This window comes from Mandrillus leucophaeus, unplaced genomic scaffold, assembly GCF_000951045.1.
Source record: "Mandrillus leucophaeus isolate KB7577 unplaced genomic scaffold, Mleu.le_1.0 Scaffold264, whole genome shotgun sequence".
In the NCBI taxonomy this organism is placed as follows: Eukaryota; Metazoa; Chordata; class Mammalia; order Primates; family Cercopithecidae; genus Mandrillus; species Mandrillus leucophaeus.
The window spans coordinates 2,051,081-2,071,361 of record NW_012102743.1 but is presented as its reverse complement, the minus strand read 5'-3'; the positions used below and the strand labels follow the sequence as shown (position 1 = coordinate 2,071,361).

Below are 20,281 nucleotides of genomic sequence, written 5' to 3'. Positions count from 1 at the left end.
CCCCCTCCATCACCCAGACTGGAGTGCAGTGGCAGTATCTCAGCTCACTGCAACCTACACCTCCTGAGTTCAAGTGTTTCTCGTGCCTCGGCCTCCTGAGTAGCTGGGCTTACAGGCGTGTGCCACCATGCTTGGCTAATATGTGTGTGTGTGTGTGTGTGTGTGTGTGTGTGTGTGTGTGTGTGTGTTTAGTAGAGACAGGTCTCACCATGTTGACCAAACTGGTCTTGAACTCCTTACCTCAAGTGATCCACCTACCTCAGCCTCCCAAAGTGTTAGGATTACAGGCGTGAGCCACCATGCCCAGCCAATTGCACTGTCTTTGACCAAGCTTATAATTAGTATTGGGTAAATGAAGGGCACAGTATGACTGCATTGTAATGAGTGGTGGTTTTGTTTTTTTACATAAGGAAATTTAATTATGAGAGGATATGTACAGTTTTTGTTATTGGTATGTTGTTTATTTTAGCTTATTTTTTAATTTTATTGGAATTCTGGCACAATATAGCCCTTGTTTGCTTTTAAAGAGATAGGCTGTTAGAGTGCCTGGATTTTCCCCTTTATCCACTACCTGTGAGCAAATTACTTCCCTCAGCTTTAGTTTTATTATGTAGAAAATGGGATTATTTTAGTACCTCATACGTATAATAATAGCAACAAAAACTTTGCTTAGTTAGTACTTAATACTTTTCTCTTGCCAAGATTAAATAAATTGATGTAGCTTCCATGCTTAACACTATGCCCTTCATTGGCTTTGGCTTTACATGCACTTTGGTTCTGTTTCTAGTTCTACTACTATGAGTTTACAGGGTAATTTCTCTGAGCCTTCTTTACTTAATCAGCAAAGAAAAAAAGGGAATCATGATGCCTGGGCCATAAATTTGCCCATAAAGTGAATTGTAGTTATTCTTTAAAACAATGCCACATGGTAATGCATACGAAATATTTGCTATTCTTACAGCAGTTAGCCTTCCCCCCATTGTGAGTTTGTAGTAAGGCCTGTTAGAAATATTTATGCTGTTATTAAACTTGGCACCTACCTTTTGTTTTGTGCTGACATACTGGATTAAGTTGTGAAATGAAGTTTTTATCCCAGCTTTTCCAATATATTTCTCATAAATACTGGAAAACAATGCAGAAAGAATTATGTATAATGTTTGAATAACAATGAAATGGAAAATCAAAGAAATCTCTTGTAGGGTTTCATTGAGTATTACTGATAATGTTCATGGGTAGAAGTGTGTGCTAGTTTTACTGTGTGTGTAAAACATTTGGTATTCTGGGTAGCTTATTCTGTGTAGGCCTTGTCTCTGTATAGGATATGCTTTACAATGAGGAAGTGTCATTTTCATCTGTTTTTAAATGAAGATCTTATATTTGAAGGGCTTTTGGGTCCTTTTGGTAGGTGAAGTGGGGTATGTTGTTGCAGTAAGAAAACTTAGTAAAGCAAATTTATTATGCTCAAATTGTGTAATAAGATTACTTTCATTTTTAATGATCACTTTAACAAAAATATTTGCAAACTCAAAAGTATACTGTCTCTGATTTTGCTTTGCTTTAAGAAGTCATTCCTCATTGCTGGGCTGGGCGTGGTGGCTCACACCTGTAATCCCAGCCTTTGGGAGGCCAAGGCTAGCGGATCACTTGAGGCCAGGAGTTCCAGACCAGCCTGGCCAATATGGCAGACCCCATCTCTACCAAACATACAAAAATTAGCCCAGCATGGTGGTGCATGCCTGTAATCTCAGCTACTCAGGAGGCTGAGGCACAAGAATCTCTTGAACCCAGAGGTGGAGGTTGCAGTGAACCAAGATCACGCCACTGCACTCCAGCCTGAGCAACAGAGTGAGACCCTGTCTCAAAAAAAAAGTCATTCCTGGATTTCCTAGATCTTTAGTGATAGTATTATCAATATACTTTATTTTACCATTAATGTTTCCTTATTTATACTTTCCAGATAGTGCCAAAATATTTGAACATGTTTTCTCTTTAACCTTTTCTTCATCCTGGTGTTTTTTGTTTTTGTTTTTACCCCTTGTCTTATGCCAGTGAGTTCCTTCGGGGTTACTCCTGCAGTAGGTGGACTATCATCTGGGACAGTTGGGGAAGCCTCGACAGCCCTGAGTTCAGCAGCCCAGGTAGCTTTGCAGTCTCTCTCTCATGCAATGGCTTCAGCCGAGCAACAGCTACAGGTGCTGCAAGAGAAACAGCAGCAGCTTTTGAAGCTTCAGCAACAGGTTGGAGACTATTTGGCTCTTTGTTCATGCTGTCTCTAAACTTCAAAAGCTGAAAAAGTACTTTAAAAATGACCATTATTTTCATAAAGAAATGTAGGTTGACTGATCTGAGCTAATCATTTTCAACAAAAATTGAGGTAAAGTCTTTGTGATATTTAAGTTGGTTGACATTGTATGAATACATCTTATTTGATACATATTTGAGGGAATATGATTGATATTTTTTGTGCAGTGTTGAAGTAAATCCGTTCTCTAAACATTCGATCAAAGAATATGTACAGTTACTAGTTGCTATTTACATGGAGTGTAGTTCCTAAAACAAAATTTTATAGAACAGTTAAATTAATGTGACTTAAAATTCACAAATAATGACAGATGCTTTATAAATTTTATTGTGGCTTAAGTTAGTGGTCTCCAATCCCTGGGCCACAGACCAGTACCAATAAATGGCCTTTGAGGAACTGGGCCGCACAGCAAGATGTGAGCGGTGGGCAAGCGAGCACTACCTGAGTTCCATCTCCTTTTAGATCAGCAAGGGCATTTGATTCTCATAGGAGCATGAACCTTATTGTGAACTGTGCGTGTGAGGGATCTAGGTTGCATGCTCCTTATGAGAGTCTAATGCCTGATGATCTGAGGTGGAAGAGTTTCATCCCAAAACCAGTCGCCTGTGCCTCCGCCACATCTCCCTGCATCTGTGGAAAAATTGTCTTCCATGAAACTGGTCCCTGGTGTCAAAAAAGTTGAGGACCGCTGGTTTAAGTGAAATCTGTGGCAATTTCAGGTGACAAATTGTATTACATTAGTCAACCTGAGAATTCACCTTCTTAAAATATTTTGTTTTGAGCAGATATTCCTTATTTATATTTAATTGTTGTGTTTCCTTTTCACCACTACCTTGAAAGAGTCCTAGTTCCCAAATAACACAGGAAGTTTTGTGTTAAATATTTAAAGTGTACATAGCAAAGCAATGATCCATTTATATTGAGTCCAGTTTTGATTTAATTTCATCTTTAAGTATGATCAATTTAATCATGTTTATCTTCATAATATATGCCCATGTGGTATTCTGCTACAATTTAGGTAGGCAGGATTAGTCTATATATGTTGCTTTTACTTCTTTTGCAGAAAGCAAAGCTGGAAGCCAAGTTACATCAGACAACAGCTGCAGCAGCTGCAGCAGCATCAGCAGTAGGTCCTGTTCACAACTCTGTGCCTTCCAACCCAGTGGCTGCCCCTGGATTCTTCATTCATCCATCTGATGTTATTCCACCCACTCCAAAAACAACACCTCTTTTTATGACTCCACCACTCACTCCACCCAATGAAGCAGTTTCCGTTGTGATTAATGCCGAACTTGCACAGCTTTTCCCAGGCTCAGTCATTGATCCCCCAGCAGTCAATCTTGCTGCACATAACAAAAATTCCAACAAGTCCAGAATGGTAAATTATGTTTTAAATAGGTGTTGACTTAGACATTTAAAAATATCTTGAAATATACTCTAACTTTAGAAGGCAAAATTTTTAATACCAACTTGATGTATCAAATTATTTTCTTTTATAAAATACTACAGTACATACATTAAGAGAAGAAACTTATTAATTTGATATTATGGTTAGTAGTTTTTATAGAACTATAGTAATATCAGTATAAAGTTAGACTTTTTTTTTTCCCCCCGCTCTAGAATCCACTTGGTTCTGGTCTAGCCCTTGCAATTTCTCATGCTTCACATTTTCTTCAACCTCCGCCTCACCAGTCCATTATTATAGAGCGAATGCATTCAGGTAATCTTCACTTTCTTAAAATATTTCTTTTCTTTTTTTTGTTTTTGCTTAGTCTGCCAGCCTTTTTAAGATTCATTATTCTTCAGTTTGATTTTTGTTTTGTTTTGTTTTGCAAATCGCATTTCCTCTTCGGTAAGTACATTTTATCAAGATAAGCACTTACATGTTCAAGCTTTGTGCCCACCAAATTGCATAAAGAGTGCTGTTGGGTAGTGAATTTGATCTGTTTATGAATCTTGACTGCTGATGTATTATTGACATAAATAATTCATTGTAGTTGGCCATTATACTAGAAATTACACTCAAAATATTCCTAAAACTAGCCTTCTTATAGTAGAACTCTTTCTTGAGAAGAGCAAACAGAACTACTGCTTACTATAATAACTGAATAAGAATAATAACATATCGTAGGCTCTGAATAGTTTGAATGTTACCTAAGTTTGTTTTCTGCTTATATGCTAAAGAACTGAGATTGGGATAGATGCTTTCAATTGCAACATATTTGTGAATAAAATGTAGGCAGTTTTTCTCTTAAAAAAGTTGATTTTAACTACCACAAACATTTTTGTGGTTTAGTAGCAGTAGAGTTCAAGAAAATCCTCAAGGAAGTAATAAGGTTATAGTATACACTGTAGCATGTATCATTATGAAGAATTAAATAATATTCGTGTTATTGCAATGTGGTTGTTTCCTCTTTTTAAGAAGGAGTTTGAAAGCTAAAATAAAGGTCTTATGGTATTTTCTGCCCAACTAATCATTCATTGGTAACAACATTAGTGTTGATGACATTCAGAGGGGAAATTTGTTATTCTGCAGTCTTATGGGAGATGAGCGGTTGTTTACACTGTAGTTTGGTTTTTTATACATAGCAATGACTGCAGTACATAAGCCTCCTGAGGAGGATAACTATATTCTTTCTTTGTTTTTAATAATTTTTCTTTTTAGGGAAGTATTAGTAACTGCCTTGTTTTCTTTTAAACTAGCTCCGTCGAGAATAGCACTATTCCTAGAAGTTTAATTTAGTTGTTTTCCTTCACTATAAAATGTAGCTGGTAAGGTTACTAGCTGACCCACCCCAACACAATAAAGAAGAAACGGAATTATGACATTATTAATGATCTGCCTTCTGTTCTACTAATTGAACTTACTCTTGTAATGTGGGTGAAATGAGAGATGCAAATCTGCTTTTTTTCCACCTGTTTCATCTGACATTGAGCTGAAGAGACTGAAATACGTCTATACTGGGAAAAAGCATTGTTTGAGATCCGTTAGAGGACCTTCCCAAGGCCTTTTTCAGTGGTAGTTTGATTATATATGATTGTAGTCCAGCTTTCACTTTGCATCTAAACCCCAATGAATACAGTATGCAACTTCACAGGAAGTTAAGCAGGGCTTAAGGAAACTAAATCAAGTAATACTGTTTGGTATTTAAATGCATCTAGTTGTGAAATTGAGAAAAAAGTTGCCAATGGCTGAAAGAAGAGTAGATTCATCCTTTACAAAATTAAGTAATATACTGCATTTGCTGATTTAATTTTTAAAAACTCTAATGTTTTAAAGAAGCTTGTTTGTTGATTGCCTTAACTGTAACAGTAACAGTCTTACTCTTGTTTTTTTTGCTTTGTTTTGTTGTTTGCTTTTGTTTTTTAAAGAGGGGTGGCCGGGTGCGGTGGCTCACGCCTGTAATCCCGGCACTTTGGGAGGCCGAGGTGGGTGGATCACGAGGTCAGGAGATCGAGACCATCCTGGCTAATTCGGTGAAACCCTGTCTCTACTAAAAATACAAAAAATCAGCTGGACGTGGTGACAGGCACCTGTAGTCCCAGCTACTTGGGAGGCTGAGGCAGGAGAAAGGTGTGAACCCAGGAGGCAGAGCTTGCAATGAGCCAAGATCGCACCACTGCACTCCAGCCTGGGCGACAGCGAGACTCTGTCTCAAAAAAAAAAAAAAAAAGAGAGACCAGGGTTTCACTGTATTGCCCAGTATGGAGTACAGTGGCTCTTCACAGGCGCAGTAGCAGTCTAATGTATTGCAGCCTGGAACTCCTCGGCTCAAGCAATTCTCCTGTCTCAGGTCCCCAGTAGCTGGGACTAGAGGCACTGGCCACTGTGCCCAGCTACTCTTAATTTTCTACTTAAGTCTTGGGGTTCAAAACTAACACAGACATGTATTTCAGAAAATTTTTGAATCAATTGATAAGGCCATTTTTACACATTTACTTTTCCTGTTTGTAGTTTGGTGAGTTGATTTCATATTTTAAGATGAGTGCTCCAAACTATTTTTGAGTGTATCATTTGGTTAATTGATATATTTTTGGTCAACTGTTTCTTCTTTCTCTCATAGGAGCAAGGAGATTTGTGACCTTGGATTTTGGGAGGCCTATATTGTTGACTGATGTATTGATTCCCACTTGTGGAGACTTGGCTTCTTTGTCAATTGACATTTGGACATTAGGAGAAGAGGTGGATGGAAGGCGGTTGGTAGTGGCAACTGATATAAGCACCCATTCACTAATTCTTCATGACTTAATACCACCTCCCGTGTGCAGATTCATGAAGGTAAAGAACTTTAAGAAAGTAAATTGATACGCTTTCTATGTTTCTGACAAGTTATGAAAAATAAACAATTTAAAAATATAACTTTTAAAATACATTGCTCAGATTTTTATTGTGGCAGATGTGCATATATGTATATTTATAATTTTTCATTTCAGATCACTGTCATTGGACGTTACGGGAGTACAAATGCCAGAGCCAAAATCCCATTAGGATTTTACTATGGTCACACCTACATCTTACCTTGGGAAAGTGAACTGAAGTTAATGCATGATCCTCTAAAGGGAGAGGGAGAATCTGCAAACCAGCCAGAAATTGACCAGCATTTAGCAATGATGGTTGCTCTACAGGAGGATATACAGTGCAGGTTAGTATAGAGTACAAATTTTAATCTTATTGAAACTTTGTATTTTATATAATGTCTTGCTTATAATTCTGTCAAGAAATATCTTTTCATAGGTGTACAGATAAGAGCAAAAGGAAGTAGGAGATTAGCACGTTATAGTAACACCTAATACATGAAAATATTGTGATTAATTAATGGACTGCATGTATTAGTACCTATCAAGTGGGTAATTCTTTTTAATGGTTGTATGTTAACAGGTTTAAGAGATTTAATTCTTAGTATTTGTACTTGTACATAAAGAGGACATTACAAGAATTATTCTGTTCAATCATTTTTTACTTTTAGATATAACTTGGCTTGTCATCGTCTGGAATCTCTTTTGCAAAGTATTGATCTTCCTCCTCTAAACAGTGCTAACAATGCACAGTACTTTTTACGAAAACCAGATAAGGCAGTTGAGGAAGACAGTAGGGTTTTTTCTGCTTATCAAGATTGTATTCAGCTACAGCTTCAACTAAATTTGGCTCATAATGCAGTGCAGAGACTCAAAGTGGCGCTAGGTGCAAGCCGGAAGATGTTGAGTGAAACATCAAATCCAGAAGATTTAATTCAGACGTCTTCCACAGAGCAGTTACGTACTATCATCAGATATTTATTGGACACGTTGCTCAGTCTGCTTCATGCTTCTAATGGTTTGTATTTGGCTTACATATTTTAAAGGCTGGAAATATACTTGATATGATTTCGCTGCATGTTTTAGGATTTGTGTCAATATTTTATATTGTAAATTTTGGTATTTTTAAAAATGTCAATATTTATGAAATGTCTCTTTAGGTTAATACATTTCTCCCTGTTATTTTAAATATTTCTTAAATGAATTTTTGTGTGTTTCTTTTGGGTTTCTGCTATTGACATGCACATCATTGTGCTACTGGCATGGTATTAAGTATTGCATGGAAGTTCAACAGTGAAACTTTTCATAAATTGCTAATATAAAGGTATCATTTTTTAGCCAGGAGGTATTTTTGATCATTACACAAGCTCACACATTCACTGACACAGTCATCTGATACATCCAGCTCCATAGGCAAGAAATGTAATTTACTTAAGTGCTAAATATTTCCCTCTCCAAGTATCTAACAGATTTCTACATATAAGGAGTAAATACTTTGCAAAATAAATAGAATATAATTATCTACTGATTACTAGAAAAGAGGAAAGTGTGTTTAGGCATGCTTTAATATTATACAATACATTTAAATAGGAAAGTTTACTGTTTTCTTTCTTGTAATAGGACACTCTGTTCCTGCAGTTTTGCAGAGCACATTTCATGCCCAGGCCTGTGAAGAGCTCTTTAAACACTTGTGCATCAGTGGAACCCCAAAGATACGGTTACATACTGGTCTTCTGCTTGTTCAACTATGTGGTGGTGAAAGATGGTGGGGTCAATTTCTTTCTAATGTCCTTCAGGAATTGTACAATTCAGAGCAGCTTCTCATCTTTCCACAGGATAGGTAGGTCGGAAAATGTTGGAGGTATTTGTTATTAATGATTTGTGCTTTTCACAGTTACTGGTCAGCTTTTGAAATCTTTGAAATGTGGATACTAAGTTGTGAATATGAAGCAGGTCTCAGAGTTTGTGAAATGACCAGTGAAGGGCACCAGCACTGTGTATCGAAGAAGATAATAAGTAATAATTAGACTCTACTCTTTAGTTTTCTAATTGAACTTGTGGACTTCCTAGATCTCTGTTTATAAGTATTTCTATTAGATTATGTTACTTTATATGCTAAATGTGTTTGTGGCTAATAAAGTTCTCTCATTCACTAAGTGCTTGATTTCTTGTTAATAACATTAGAAAATATAACCAGTAGTTAGAAAAATAACTAATTTTAACTTCATACCTCCAGATACAAATCTTGCTTTCCCAGTCTGATATATAGTATGTTTTAAGAAAGCAAACATTCTGTCATTACTCTGTTAAATTTCTGTGTAAGCTATTTTAAAAATTGAACACTCAAATTGATTCTTACTATTTTCTTTTTTTTGTTTTGTTTTGTTTTTAGGGTCTTCATGTTACTTTCCTGCATTGGTCAAAGATCACTTAGTAATAGTGGAGTATTAGAAAGCTTACTTAATCTCTTGGATAATTTATTGTCACCTCTTCAGCCACAGTTACCCATGCATAGGAGGACAGAAGGTATTAATAGAAAGCAGTGTTCTTTAGTAAAAACAGTATTCCTGTAAATATTGCTTTTATAAAATACCTTCTCTGAAATACTTTAATATTAATTGCAGCACATTTAATATTTTTATGATGTAAGCTTTTAAGAATGAGCAACCTTCATGTGATTGACTGCTATGTAGTTATTACTTTTAAAATTTATTACCTTTTCATTATTTGTACTTAGTATAGTATGTTTTTCCTATACTGTTATAACTAAAATCAAACTCCCTTATATAAGTTTAAGCTGTAAGGCACAGTTTTGTTCCAATCAACAATAATGAGTTTTGTTTGAGCAAACTTTTTTGTAAGAATAAAAACATTAGAACATAGTTTAGTGCTATATGAATTATAAGCTGAGAGTTAGATGTTTTATTTCAGTTCCTGTGAGTCTAAGAATAGTCTCTTATACCTTGCTTTCTAGTTTATATATTACACTTTGGATTCATCCTACACTTAATCTGTTTTTATACCTTGAAGTCTTTGTCTTTCATTAGATTTGATGTTCTACTCAGTTTCTGGCTGTTGGTGTCTATTTTTTAGACTTATTACATATAAATATTAGTGTTAGTAATGATATGATATGTTTTGGATTTATAAATTTTTTTGTTTCACTTATAGTATCAGACCTAATTAGGAATCCTAAAGTCATCTGGATGTTTTTCCTTTACTCTCATCTCTCTACAGGAGTACTAGATATTCCCATGATCAGTTGGGTTGTTATGCTAGTGTCCAGGCTGCTGGATTATGTGGCAACTGTTGAAGATGAAGCAGCAGCTGCAAAGAAACCTTTGAATGGTAAAGACAGGGAGAGGTTTCTGACAGGTATCAGAAGTTTATAATAATACGTTGGTGGGGATTTTGAGTGACTTCGCAGTTGTTCCAGAACTGGCTATTGGCCTGGAGCTACCAGCTGTATGTAATTTATAGAAAATACAAATGAACTTTACTACAATTCTGTTTAAAGATAACATTTATACTTGGTGGACTTTATAGACAAGCTCCTTTGTCTGGACATGACTTTTAGTTTCTAAATACAGTTATGACTTTCACAAGGTGTCTTCCCTTAGGCTCGTTTAAAGACTTTATAATAGCATGCATATAAATGAGTTATGAAAGGGAAATCAGAGAGTTCTTATTTTTTCTTAGTATGATGTGTCATTTCATTTAGCATTATTGGTATCTGCTAATTAGCTACAAATGACCTTTATTTTTAAATACAGAAATTCTCAGATTTTGAGTTGTAAGCTTTCTTTATAGGTTCGAAGCATAGAAAAATTTAAAAATTAAATCAACCTGCAAAATTATTTTATTCCCCTCTTCCCAATTAACAAGGCTTTTTGTTTTTATTTATTTTTATTTTTCCTCAGAGATTCTTGTTCTGAAAATAAGGGTTTTTAGATAAAGGATTTGAGATAGCTAAATCCAGTACGTAAACCATTGAGATATATAAGCCTACATACAGTTTACATCTAGTATGTAAGCCATTGAGATCCATAAAATTTGGAATTCTGTACATTGTCAGGAACTCAGTATTTTTAAAAGTTCCCTTGAGATATTGTAGTGGAATCAGTTGTTTATAGTGCATATTGTGTTTAGGAAGATGATAGGGAATTCATATGTATAAGGAATTTGTTTTATAGTGATTTTTAAAGAATAATGTATATCTATAGTTTACTCAGTTGTAGGATATAGAGGTAAGAAATACAATTAACATAAATAAAACTACATTCATATTGAGAAAGTCTTGTCTCGTTCTGTCGCCCAGGTTAAGTGTAGTGGCATGATCTCAGCTCATGGCAACCCCCACCTCCTGGGTTCAAAGGATTCTCCCGTCTTAGCCTCCCAAGTAGCTGGGATTATAGGCGTGTACCACCATGCCTGGCTAATTGTTTTGTATCTTTAGTAGAGACGAGATTTCACCATGTTGGCCAGGCTGATCTTGAACTCCTGACCTCAAGTGACCCACGTGCCTCAGCCTCTCAAATGGCTGGGATTACAGATGTGAGCTACTGCTCCTGGCTGAGAAACAGTCTTGAAAAAAAGAAAAATATAAAGTAAACTGTAATGTAATCTTGGAATGTAGCAGATAGTATTGGGAGTATGTTTGTTTATACATGTAGATACTATGGAAACATTGATGGAAGAGTTTTAGGGTTTTAAGAACTTGAACTAAGACTTGATAAATAGGTAGTAAAGAGAAAAAACATGTTTTTAGGATTAAGAAAAGATGTTTTAGGATTGGAGATGGGTAAAGTGTGATATTGGGCCTGAATTAAATGAAACAGAATAGTCTGGACATACTCCAAAAAAGGGGAGTAAGTATAGGTAGACAGTTATGCGTTCTGAACTATCTAAGCTTATTTTGGCAGTTATTAATTAAATTATTGAGTATCCTTTTTTGGTCCCTGATTAAAAGTATCTGTGTTTGAAATAGGCAATAGTAGTATTTGTTGTTAAAGTTGAATGACATCATCAAAGTTGTATAGAGGTTAATCTTAATTGTGGAGGAAAATCGCTATTATCTAAAGGAAAGATTGGAGACAGAGGGAACTCTGATTTTTAAAATGATTTAGGGTCTATGTTAGATAATTGACAGTTATCCAATCTTTATACAGTCAGATCTTCTAGCAATTTCTTTACCATGTTTTTCTTATTAAAACTGCTTTTCATGATTGGCACATGTATAATTGTGTTTTTTGTTTTTTGGGTAGGAAAGGTACTTTAAAGTCACATTTAACAGAGTGATTAATACAAGTTTTCCTTCGCCTGTAGGTAATCAGTGGAGTTTTATTAACAATAATCTACACACTCAGAGCTTAAATAGATCTTCTAAAGGCAGCAGTAGCCTTGATAGATTATATTCCAGAAAAATCAGAAAGCAGCTTGTTCATCATAAACAGGTAATTGTCAATACATTTAAAAAATTTTAATGTTTGAGAGTATTGTTTTGGAGGTTGCATGAGATAGATGTGCCATCAGATACGAGGTATGACATTTAATGGGCTCTTAGCTTAGGAAAATTATCTAACACTTTGGAAACTTCAGTTTCTTTAATGTTAAAACGATGACAATGTATAGTTTACAGACTTCGTTGATGTTCCTTTAACTATTTACTGTTATACATCTTTATTACTACCATTCTAAATGAGGTGGTCATTATCTTTTGCCTAGTCAAAAACCTCTCTTCCTTTGTTTTGCTTTAATTCAATCCATTTTCCTTCATTTAATTCTCAGTGGCTTTTAGTTGACCTTTGGATAAAGGGTATTCATCTTCTGCCCCTCTATCTAGCTTCCGGTTTTAATTTTGGTTTCTTTTTCCATTTCCTTTTTTTCCCTTTTTCATATATATATATATGTGTGTGTATATATATGTGTGTGTGTGTGTGTGTGTGTGTGTATTTATTTATTTGTGAGACAGGGTCTCATTCTGTTACCTAGTTTGGAGTACAGTGGAACAATCAGTTCACTGCAGTCTCCAAATTCCTGGGCTCAAGCAGTCCTCTTGCCTCAGCTTACCGAGTAGCTGGGATTAGAGCCTGCAATGCCAGGCTAATTTGTAAATTGTTTCTTGTAGAGATAGGGTCTCGCTTTGTTGCCCAGGCTGCTCTCGGACTCCTGGCTCTGGTGATTCTTCTACTTTGGTCTCCCAAAGTGTTGGGATTATAGGTCTGAGCCACTGTGTCCGGCCACAAAATAGTTTTGTTATTACTTTAAGATGTATGAAGATTCTATGTGAAAATCATTAGCTCTGGCATGTTATGAAAGCTTTAGGCTTTTCAAATTTATTTTATTGTTTTATTTTTTATATTTAAAAAACATTTTAATTCGTGGGGCTTTTTTAAAAGGTAGACTTAGCAATAAGTTGTTTATTTTTCACTTCTAAGTTTTTCAGCTATGAGCTAGTTCAGTCCTTTGCAGGAAAAATGATGAGAAGCATCGTCCTCAATTGGCTTTTCTTTTTGAGACCTTTAACCAATTTTAGGTTGTAGTAATTTGTATCTTTTAATGTTTATGCTCAGTGCATTTAATTAGGATAGAAAACAAAACCTAGTGTGTCACTCAGTGAGTATTTGTCTGTAAAATATTATTACTTGATTCTTCATTATGAATGACAGTATTGGCACAGTTGGTAAAACTTAAAAGGTGCTCTGAGGGATAATTGGTGGTCAGGCGTCAGTATTCTCTGATTTTGATGGTTGTAACTGTGATTTGTAGAAGGTTTTTATTTCTAGGAATTATACACGAAAGTAATCAGGGTGATTGGTCATCAGGTTACTAACTTACTGCCAAATGGCTTAGTGAAAACCAGTTGTATTTGTACAATAATTAAAACTGGTTGTTTCAGAAGAAATTAAAAACCATTTTTTTTCTTGATTATATTTCTTGTGTACGTTAATTATAGAACTTTGGAAACTACTTTCTGAAAATACTGATTTGTAGAAATTCTCAGTTAATATTTTTAAAATTATGTGTACATACTAGTTTTAATTTAGGATAGAATTTTTTTCATCTGTGGAGATAACAGCCAAGTGGATTTTTAAAAATAATATTAGTAATGTTTTTTTCCTGATACCAAAACAGGTGTCAGGCAGGGCTCACTTGGGGAGGCTGAGGCAGGTTGATCAGTTGGGGCCAGGAGATCAAGACTGGCCTGGCCAATGTGGTGGCGTGTGCCTGTAGTCCCAGTTATTCAGGAGGATGAGACAGGAGAATCACTTAAACCTGGGAGGCAGAGGTTGCAGTGAGCTGAGATCACACCACTAGTCCAGCCTGGGCGACACAGGGAGACTCTGTCTCAAAAAAAAAAAAAGAAACAAAAACAAAAACAAAAACGTGTCAATAGTAGTAGTTTAGGAAAGTGTTCTCTGAGAAGGAAGACTTAATAAGTTACTGACTAAATTATTATTCATTTATAGTTTTGGCTATGTCTTTCTAGTACATTAATGTAACTTTCTGTGTACACTGTGTACATTGCTATGTATGGAGAACACATTCAACAGATTGTAAGGTCTTTATGAACAGAGAGTTGTTTCTCTTCTTTGGTCTGTTTGTTCATTGTTGTCGACTGCTGATTGCCATTGTTTAGGAATGGGGGAGATAGGGCAGGAGGGAAATGTGGATATAGTTATAAAAGGATATGAGGGAACCTTGTGGTGGAATTGTTTGGTATTGACTATTGTGGATACATGAACTAACACATGTAGAAGTGTATCCAACTAAATACATACACAGACACACACAAATGAGTGCAACTGAAAGTGGAGAAATAAGATTGGCGAATTCTATCAATGTCCATACCTTGTAATATTATCCTATAGTTTTTGCAAAGTGTCATCGTTAGAGAAAATTGGGTAAAGTGTACAAGAGATTTCTGTATTATTTCTTATTTGTATATAGGTTAATTATTTCTTAAGCTACATTGTAGCAAGTAACTACAATGATCTCAATCCCAATTTTAATAAAAAATATAGACATACCAAAATGTGTACTACTCTTGAGATTTCTATAAAAACAGAACTAAGAAACATTAAGCAATAAAATATTTTTCCCATATATTTAATTGAAAATAAACTTTTCCCCCTCTATTAAAAAATATGTATCACTCAATTATGTTAGTGGTTTATATAAAAGTCTTCCAGTTATTTCTTACTCCCATGGGGGAAGGGAGATGTTAATGAAAATGGGGAGAGATCTCAAAGTTGGGATTTGAAATGATTTTTTAAAAAATTAACAAAACAGTTAAAATTATACTACATCTTTCAAGATAATACGGGTTCCATTAGTTTGATGTGTGAATTCTGTGAGTATAGTAATTTTTTCCTAACATTGTTAAAGATTAAGTTGTTTGTTTGTTTTATAAAGCAACTTAACCTACTAAAAGCAAAGCAGAAGGCATTGGTAGAACAGATGGAAAAAGAAAAAATACAAAGTAACAAAGGATCGTCATATAAACTCCTGGTAGAACAAGCAAAACTAAAGCAGGCCACTTCAAAGGTATGATCTATACTTCTCAATATAATTATCTCAGAAAAGTCAAGGAGTTATGATCTTTAATTATGATCAAGAAACTTGAATATATATTATTCTGCTTAACAGAGTAGCCAATCTACTCTGGACTTTTTTTTGGTGGGGTAGTTTAACTGAAGGAAATGTATGATAAATGTGGGCTTTAAGTATTATTCTAACGTATTACCTTCAATGTGGATTGAGTTCCAGTAAATTGAAGATAAAGGACAGTGGAATGTATAGTTTTGCTAATGTGGCATTGATAGAGTGGTTTATTTCCATTTTACAATACAAAATTATACAAGATGATTGCAAATATCATTGTATCAGCCTCACAACTAAAATTTATATGTAAAATGAAAAAATGCGGCATTCTCTTTCCCCTTAGTATTGTTATTGGAATATCTTGGTGTCTGAGTTTAGAATTGAAACTTGTGTTCAGTGGTGCTCACAAGGCTCAAATGTAGTATGTCTTTTGTAAGTGAAAGTGAAGTTCAACTGATTTGGAAGTTTTAAAACCTTGATGTTTACTTTTTAAAATTTTGAGGGATACTGTATATGTATCAAACAAGTTTGTAGTCTTTCTATAATGTGAAATTATAATTATTCCACCAGATTTTGAAGTAACTCAAATTAATATTTTGTACTTGATGTTATGTTAGTTTTCTTTACCTTCAACCTTTTACAAATTATGTTTAGGATGTTACGGTAATGTTTATGTTGTTAGATTCGACTTAATAACTTAATGTATTATCTGCAGTGAACGTCTGTAGAATTTCACTTTTTTGAAATTCTGTTATATATCTGATACTTTACTCCAAGTAGGAAGTAAGGCATATTGGTCAGTTTAGCTTTTAATATTCTTACTTTTGAAACTTACAGTGTATCTAAAAATTTTGCTCTTTAGAAGTTGTAATATGGCGTGAACATTTTCATTACTTAAATCTATCTCTACTGAAAAACTTTTCATTAAGTAAACATTGATTTAAATACTGTGAATTTTTGTGTGCAGCACTTTAAGGATTTAATTCGTTTACGTCGGACAGCAGAATGGTCCCGTTCTAATTTAGATACAGAAGTTACAACAACAAAAGAAAGTCCTGAGATAGAACCACTTCCATTTACTCTGGCCCATGAACGTTGTATCTCTGTAGTCCAGAAACTTGTTCTGTTTCTTCTCTCCATGGATTTTACATGTCATGCTGATCTCTTATTGTTTGTTTGTAAGGTAGGTAAACTATAAGTATAGACTTGTAGGGTTGGCCAGGCGCGGTGGCTCATGTCTGTAATCCCAGCACTTTGGGAGGCTGAGGTGGGTGGATTGTTTGAGTCTAGGAGTTTGAGACCAGTGTGGGCAATGTGGCAAAACCACGTCTCTCAAAAAAAAAAAAAAAAAAAAAAATGTAGACTTACAGGGATTTAAAAACTAGGAAAAAATGATGTTTTTAGTCAATTTTGATTAAGAGAAATGATGCTGCTTTTGGTTTTGCTTTTTTGCAGTTACTTTTTTTTATTGTGTCTTAAAAGATAGAAAAAATTCTTTTCAAATTGTTTCTTAAGGAAACCTGATTTATATTTTAATTTAGTTAAAACTTGAGGGTTTGAAATGCGGGTAATATGGATATGTTTATCTCCAACCTGCCTTTCTTATATTAATTAAAATAGGAAATACACAAATAAGTGTCAAATTATATTAAAGAAGGACTTCTGGCCGGGTGTGGTGCTTCACGCCTGAAATCTCAACACTTTGGGAGGCAGAGGGGTAGATCACAAGGTCAAGAGATCGAGACCATCATGGCCAACATGGTGAAACCCCGTCCTTACTAAAAATACAAAAATTAGCTGGGTATGGTGGCATGTACCTATAGTCCCAGTTACTTGGGAGACGGAGGCAGGAGAAGTGCTTGAACCTGGGGGCAGTGAGGTTAGCCAAAATTGCGCCACTTCACTCAAGCCTGGTGACAGAGCGAGACTGTCTCCAAACAAAAAAAAAAAAAAAAAAAAAGGACTTTTAATGTCATGATTGCTTTTCTGTGGCATATTCATTGTTCGTAGAAATTTTTAACTATACAATTAGATTTTAAACCAGATTTTAATATTTGATTGATGAAATTACATTCTTCTGCATTTCATCTCAAGCAATATTTTTTTTGCACCAGACTCATACATGATTATTGAAACCTGTTGTTCAGTGCTAAAGTATTGGTAGACTTCTGTTATTGTTTGAAAAAAACATGTAATTGCTATTTAAGTGTATGATTTTATAAAATGTGTTACAGGTTCTTGCACGCATTGCAAACGCCACGAGGCCAACTATTCATCTGTGTGAGATTGTGAACGAACCCCAGCTGGAAAGACTGCTATTACTTTTGGTTGGAACTGACTTCAATAGAGGAGATATATCTTGGGGTGGTGCTTGGGCTCAGTATTCCTTAACTTGTATGCTACAGGATATTTTAGCAGGTGTGTTAGGATTTTTTTTTCATAGAGTATGTCAGAATTACCTTGTCATTGCTCAAGTAAGAATCTTCAAAGGGATCTTTAACCCCCTAAAAGCATAAAGGTCTGTTTAATCGGTTTAATGTTATAGCAGTAGTAACCATTGAGAATTACTTTTGTATTTAAGTATATTGATAGTTGTGATAAATGCAAGGCTTTAGAAAGGCGTTAGGTTGTTAAAGTGCATGAATATTGGAGCTAGACTGCTTTATTATTATTAGTGGTGTGCCGCTTACTGGGTGAGGAAGTCACTTTGCCTCAGTTTCTTTATATATAACATAAGGATAATAAGGATAATCTTTGTATAAGGTTTTTGTGAATAAGTGAGTTAATGTATGTAAAGTACTTAAAATAACTCTTTGTACATGTTACGTGTTTACTAGATACTTGTCTCTAGCATTTGAAGGTAATGGAGGGAGTCGTAGCATTCCTTAGGTGGGTAGGAACTCATTTGCCTCAGATTCTTTTGTAGTTAGTAGAGCATTTATTCTGTCAGTGACTAAACTGGAGGAAAAAAATGTGCCTTAATATGTTTCCGAGATCTGTATAAATTATTAAAACAGGACTATCCCCTTACATACAGGAGAATTACTGGCTCCAGTAGCCGCAGAAGCCATGGAGGAAGGAACAGTGGGTGATGATGTAGGTGCGACAGCTGGTGACTCTGATGACTCCCTTCAACAGTCCTCAGTTCAGTTGCTGGAAACTATAGATGAACCTTTGACACATGACATAACAGGTAAATTTTACATTATGTTTCTTCTTTATTCTATTGAATGGAAATACATTTCAAAATAAAGAATGTTAGAGAAAAATAAAGTTGATTTTTATATTTTTCTATTAGTTGTTTGGCCTTATAAACTAGATCCATTATTTTCCTCGTAAATACATTTTGTCTTGGTTCTCTGAATGAATGCTCATTACAACAAAATGCTGTCATTTCATAGTGTCCTAATTATGTTGATGTAGTGTGATTTGGCAATGATGAAGAAAACCCAATGTAGAAAACATGTAAAGATACAAAGTGATGTAGACAGCAGTTTAAAAGCTCTTATTCTTTAAGATCCAGCATGTGATTTTTTTTTTTGGTGTATTTTTTTTCTTTTTTTTTTTTTTTCTTTTTAAAAAGTATCTTTATAAATTAGCATGCATCATCCTTGATCATCTCCATACCCCTTACTTTTAAAAAATCTATTTTGGCTATTAACTGGTATATGTCAGATGCTGCAGTCATTTTCAACCATTTGTCATTCCTTAATCTTATATTTGCTCACGATTTTCTATTTTTTACTTGATATTCTCTTTATCTGGAATAGATTTCCTGTGTGCATGAAGAACACTTCATTACCCAAGGTTCACATAAAGGATGCCTTTCTCCAAGAGGCTTTTTCTGTCATTCCCAGCAGAGTTTGGGACTTTGCTGTCTGTACTTCCTTTGTACTCTCAAATATCTCTTCTAGACATATCATGTTGTATTCAGTTTTAATTATAGTGCACCCCCACCTCTGAATTTCTCTTAATTTATTGGATTGGAGAGTTTTATTTTATTAATCTTCATGTACTTATACTCAAACCCTCATACAGGCTGGCATTTACTAGGCATTCTATAAAGTTGTATTGATTAAGAGGATGGGAATGATGGAAAAGAAAGAGCTATAAGGGGGTACTTATAAGGGTTATAAGAAAGCTACTTAAAAAGTTGGAGACATCTGAGAGAGAGTAATTTCTAATTCATAACAGAAAAATAAGGTAAAAATGGCATTCTTTTTTTTTTTTTTTTTGAGACGGTGTCTTGCTCTTGTCACCTAGGCTGGAGCACAATGGCACGATCTCAGCTCACTGCAACCTCTTCCTCCTGGGTTCAAGTGATTCTCCTGCTTCGGCCCCTGGAATAGCTGGAGTTACAGGCGGCCACCACCACACCCAGCTAATTTTTGTATTTTTAGTAGAGACGGGGTTCCGCCATGTTGGCCAGGCTGGTCTCAAACTCCTGACCTCGTGATCTGCCCGCCTCTGCCTCCCAAAGTGCTGGGATTACAGTTGTGAGCCACCGTGCCTGGCCAGTAAATGGCATTCTTATAACTTCAGTCCTCTTTGCTTTTCTCTTTAATACTGGGTAACATTACCAGTAATAATGAATGTAATATAATGAATTACATGTTAGATGTAATAGAATGTATACTATTTAGTAATGTTGGTAATTATTTTTGATAGCAAAGTTTATGCAACTTATTTCAACAAGAGCTAATACTGTGGTCTTTAGGAAAGCAAATATCAGTGCATCTTTGTTTTTATTATGTATTATGGAGCGAAATGTTTGCATACATAGAGATTTTTTTTATTAGGCATATGTAACATGCAAGTAAAATAACTTTTTGTAACTAAAAGCATTATGTCATCTTAATTTTATGTGATGTACTCCACCAATAAGATCACTTTTAATTATTTGAAGGTGCACCGCCTCTGTCCTCTTTGGAAAAAGATAAAGAAATTGACCTTGAGTTACTTCAGGATCTAATGGAAGTTGATATTGATCCTTTAGATATTGATTTGGAAAAGGACCCTCTTGCAGCCAAGGTTTTTAAGGTATGATACATTAGAATATTCTTTGAAAAGAAGCTGGGC

General features: G+C 35.0%; 1 protein-coding gene across 1 annotated transcript in view; it reads left to right on the top strand.

Annotated features, from left to right (window-relative positions):
* Positions 1–20,281, top strand: part of BIRC6 (baculoviral IAP repeat containing 6) — a 269,615-nt gene that overhangs the window by 101,788 nt on the left and 147,546 nt on the right. The window contains exons 25-39 of the mRNA XM_011984254.1: positions 2,050–2,237; positions 3,366–3,680; positions 3,923–4,022; positions 6,367–6,581; positions 6,737–6,945; positions 7,270–7,616; positions 8,219–8,438; positions 8,991–9,124; positions 9,836–9,946; positions 11,924–12,051; positions 15,014–15,145; positions 16,170–16,385; positions 17,437–17,620; positions 18,240–18,395; positions 20,109–20,242. Of these exons, the coding sequence (XP_011839644.1) occupies positions 2,050–2,237; positions 3,366–3,680; positions 3,923–4,022; positions 6,367–6,581; positions 6,737–6,945; positions 7,270–7,616; positions 8,219–8,438; positions 8,991–9,124; positions 9,836–9,946; positions 11,924–12,051; positions 15,014–15,145; positions 16,170–16,385; positions 17,437–17,620; positions 18,240–18,395; positions 20,109–20,242 (2,789 nt within the window). The remainder of the gene's footprint in view (positions 1–2,049; positions 2,238–3,365; positions 3,681–3,922; positions 4,023–6,366; positions 6,582–6,736; positions 6,946–7,269; positions 7,617–8,218; positions 8,439–8,990; positions 9,125–9,835; positions 9,947–11,923; positions 12,052–15,013; positions 15,146–16,169; positions 16,386–17,436; positions 17,621–18,239; positions 18,396–20,108; positions 20,243–20,281) is intronic.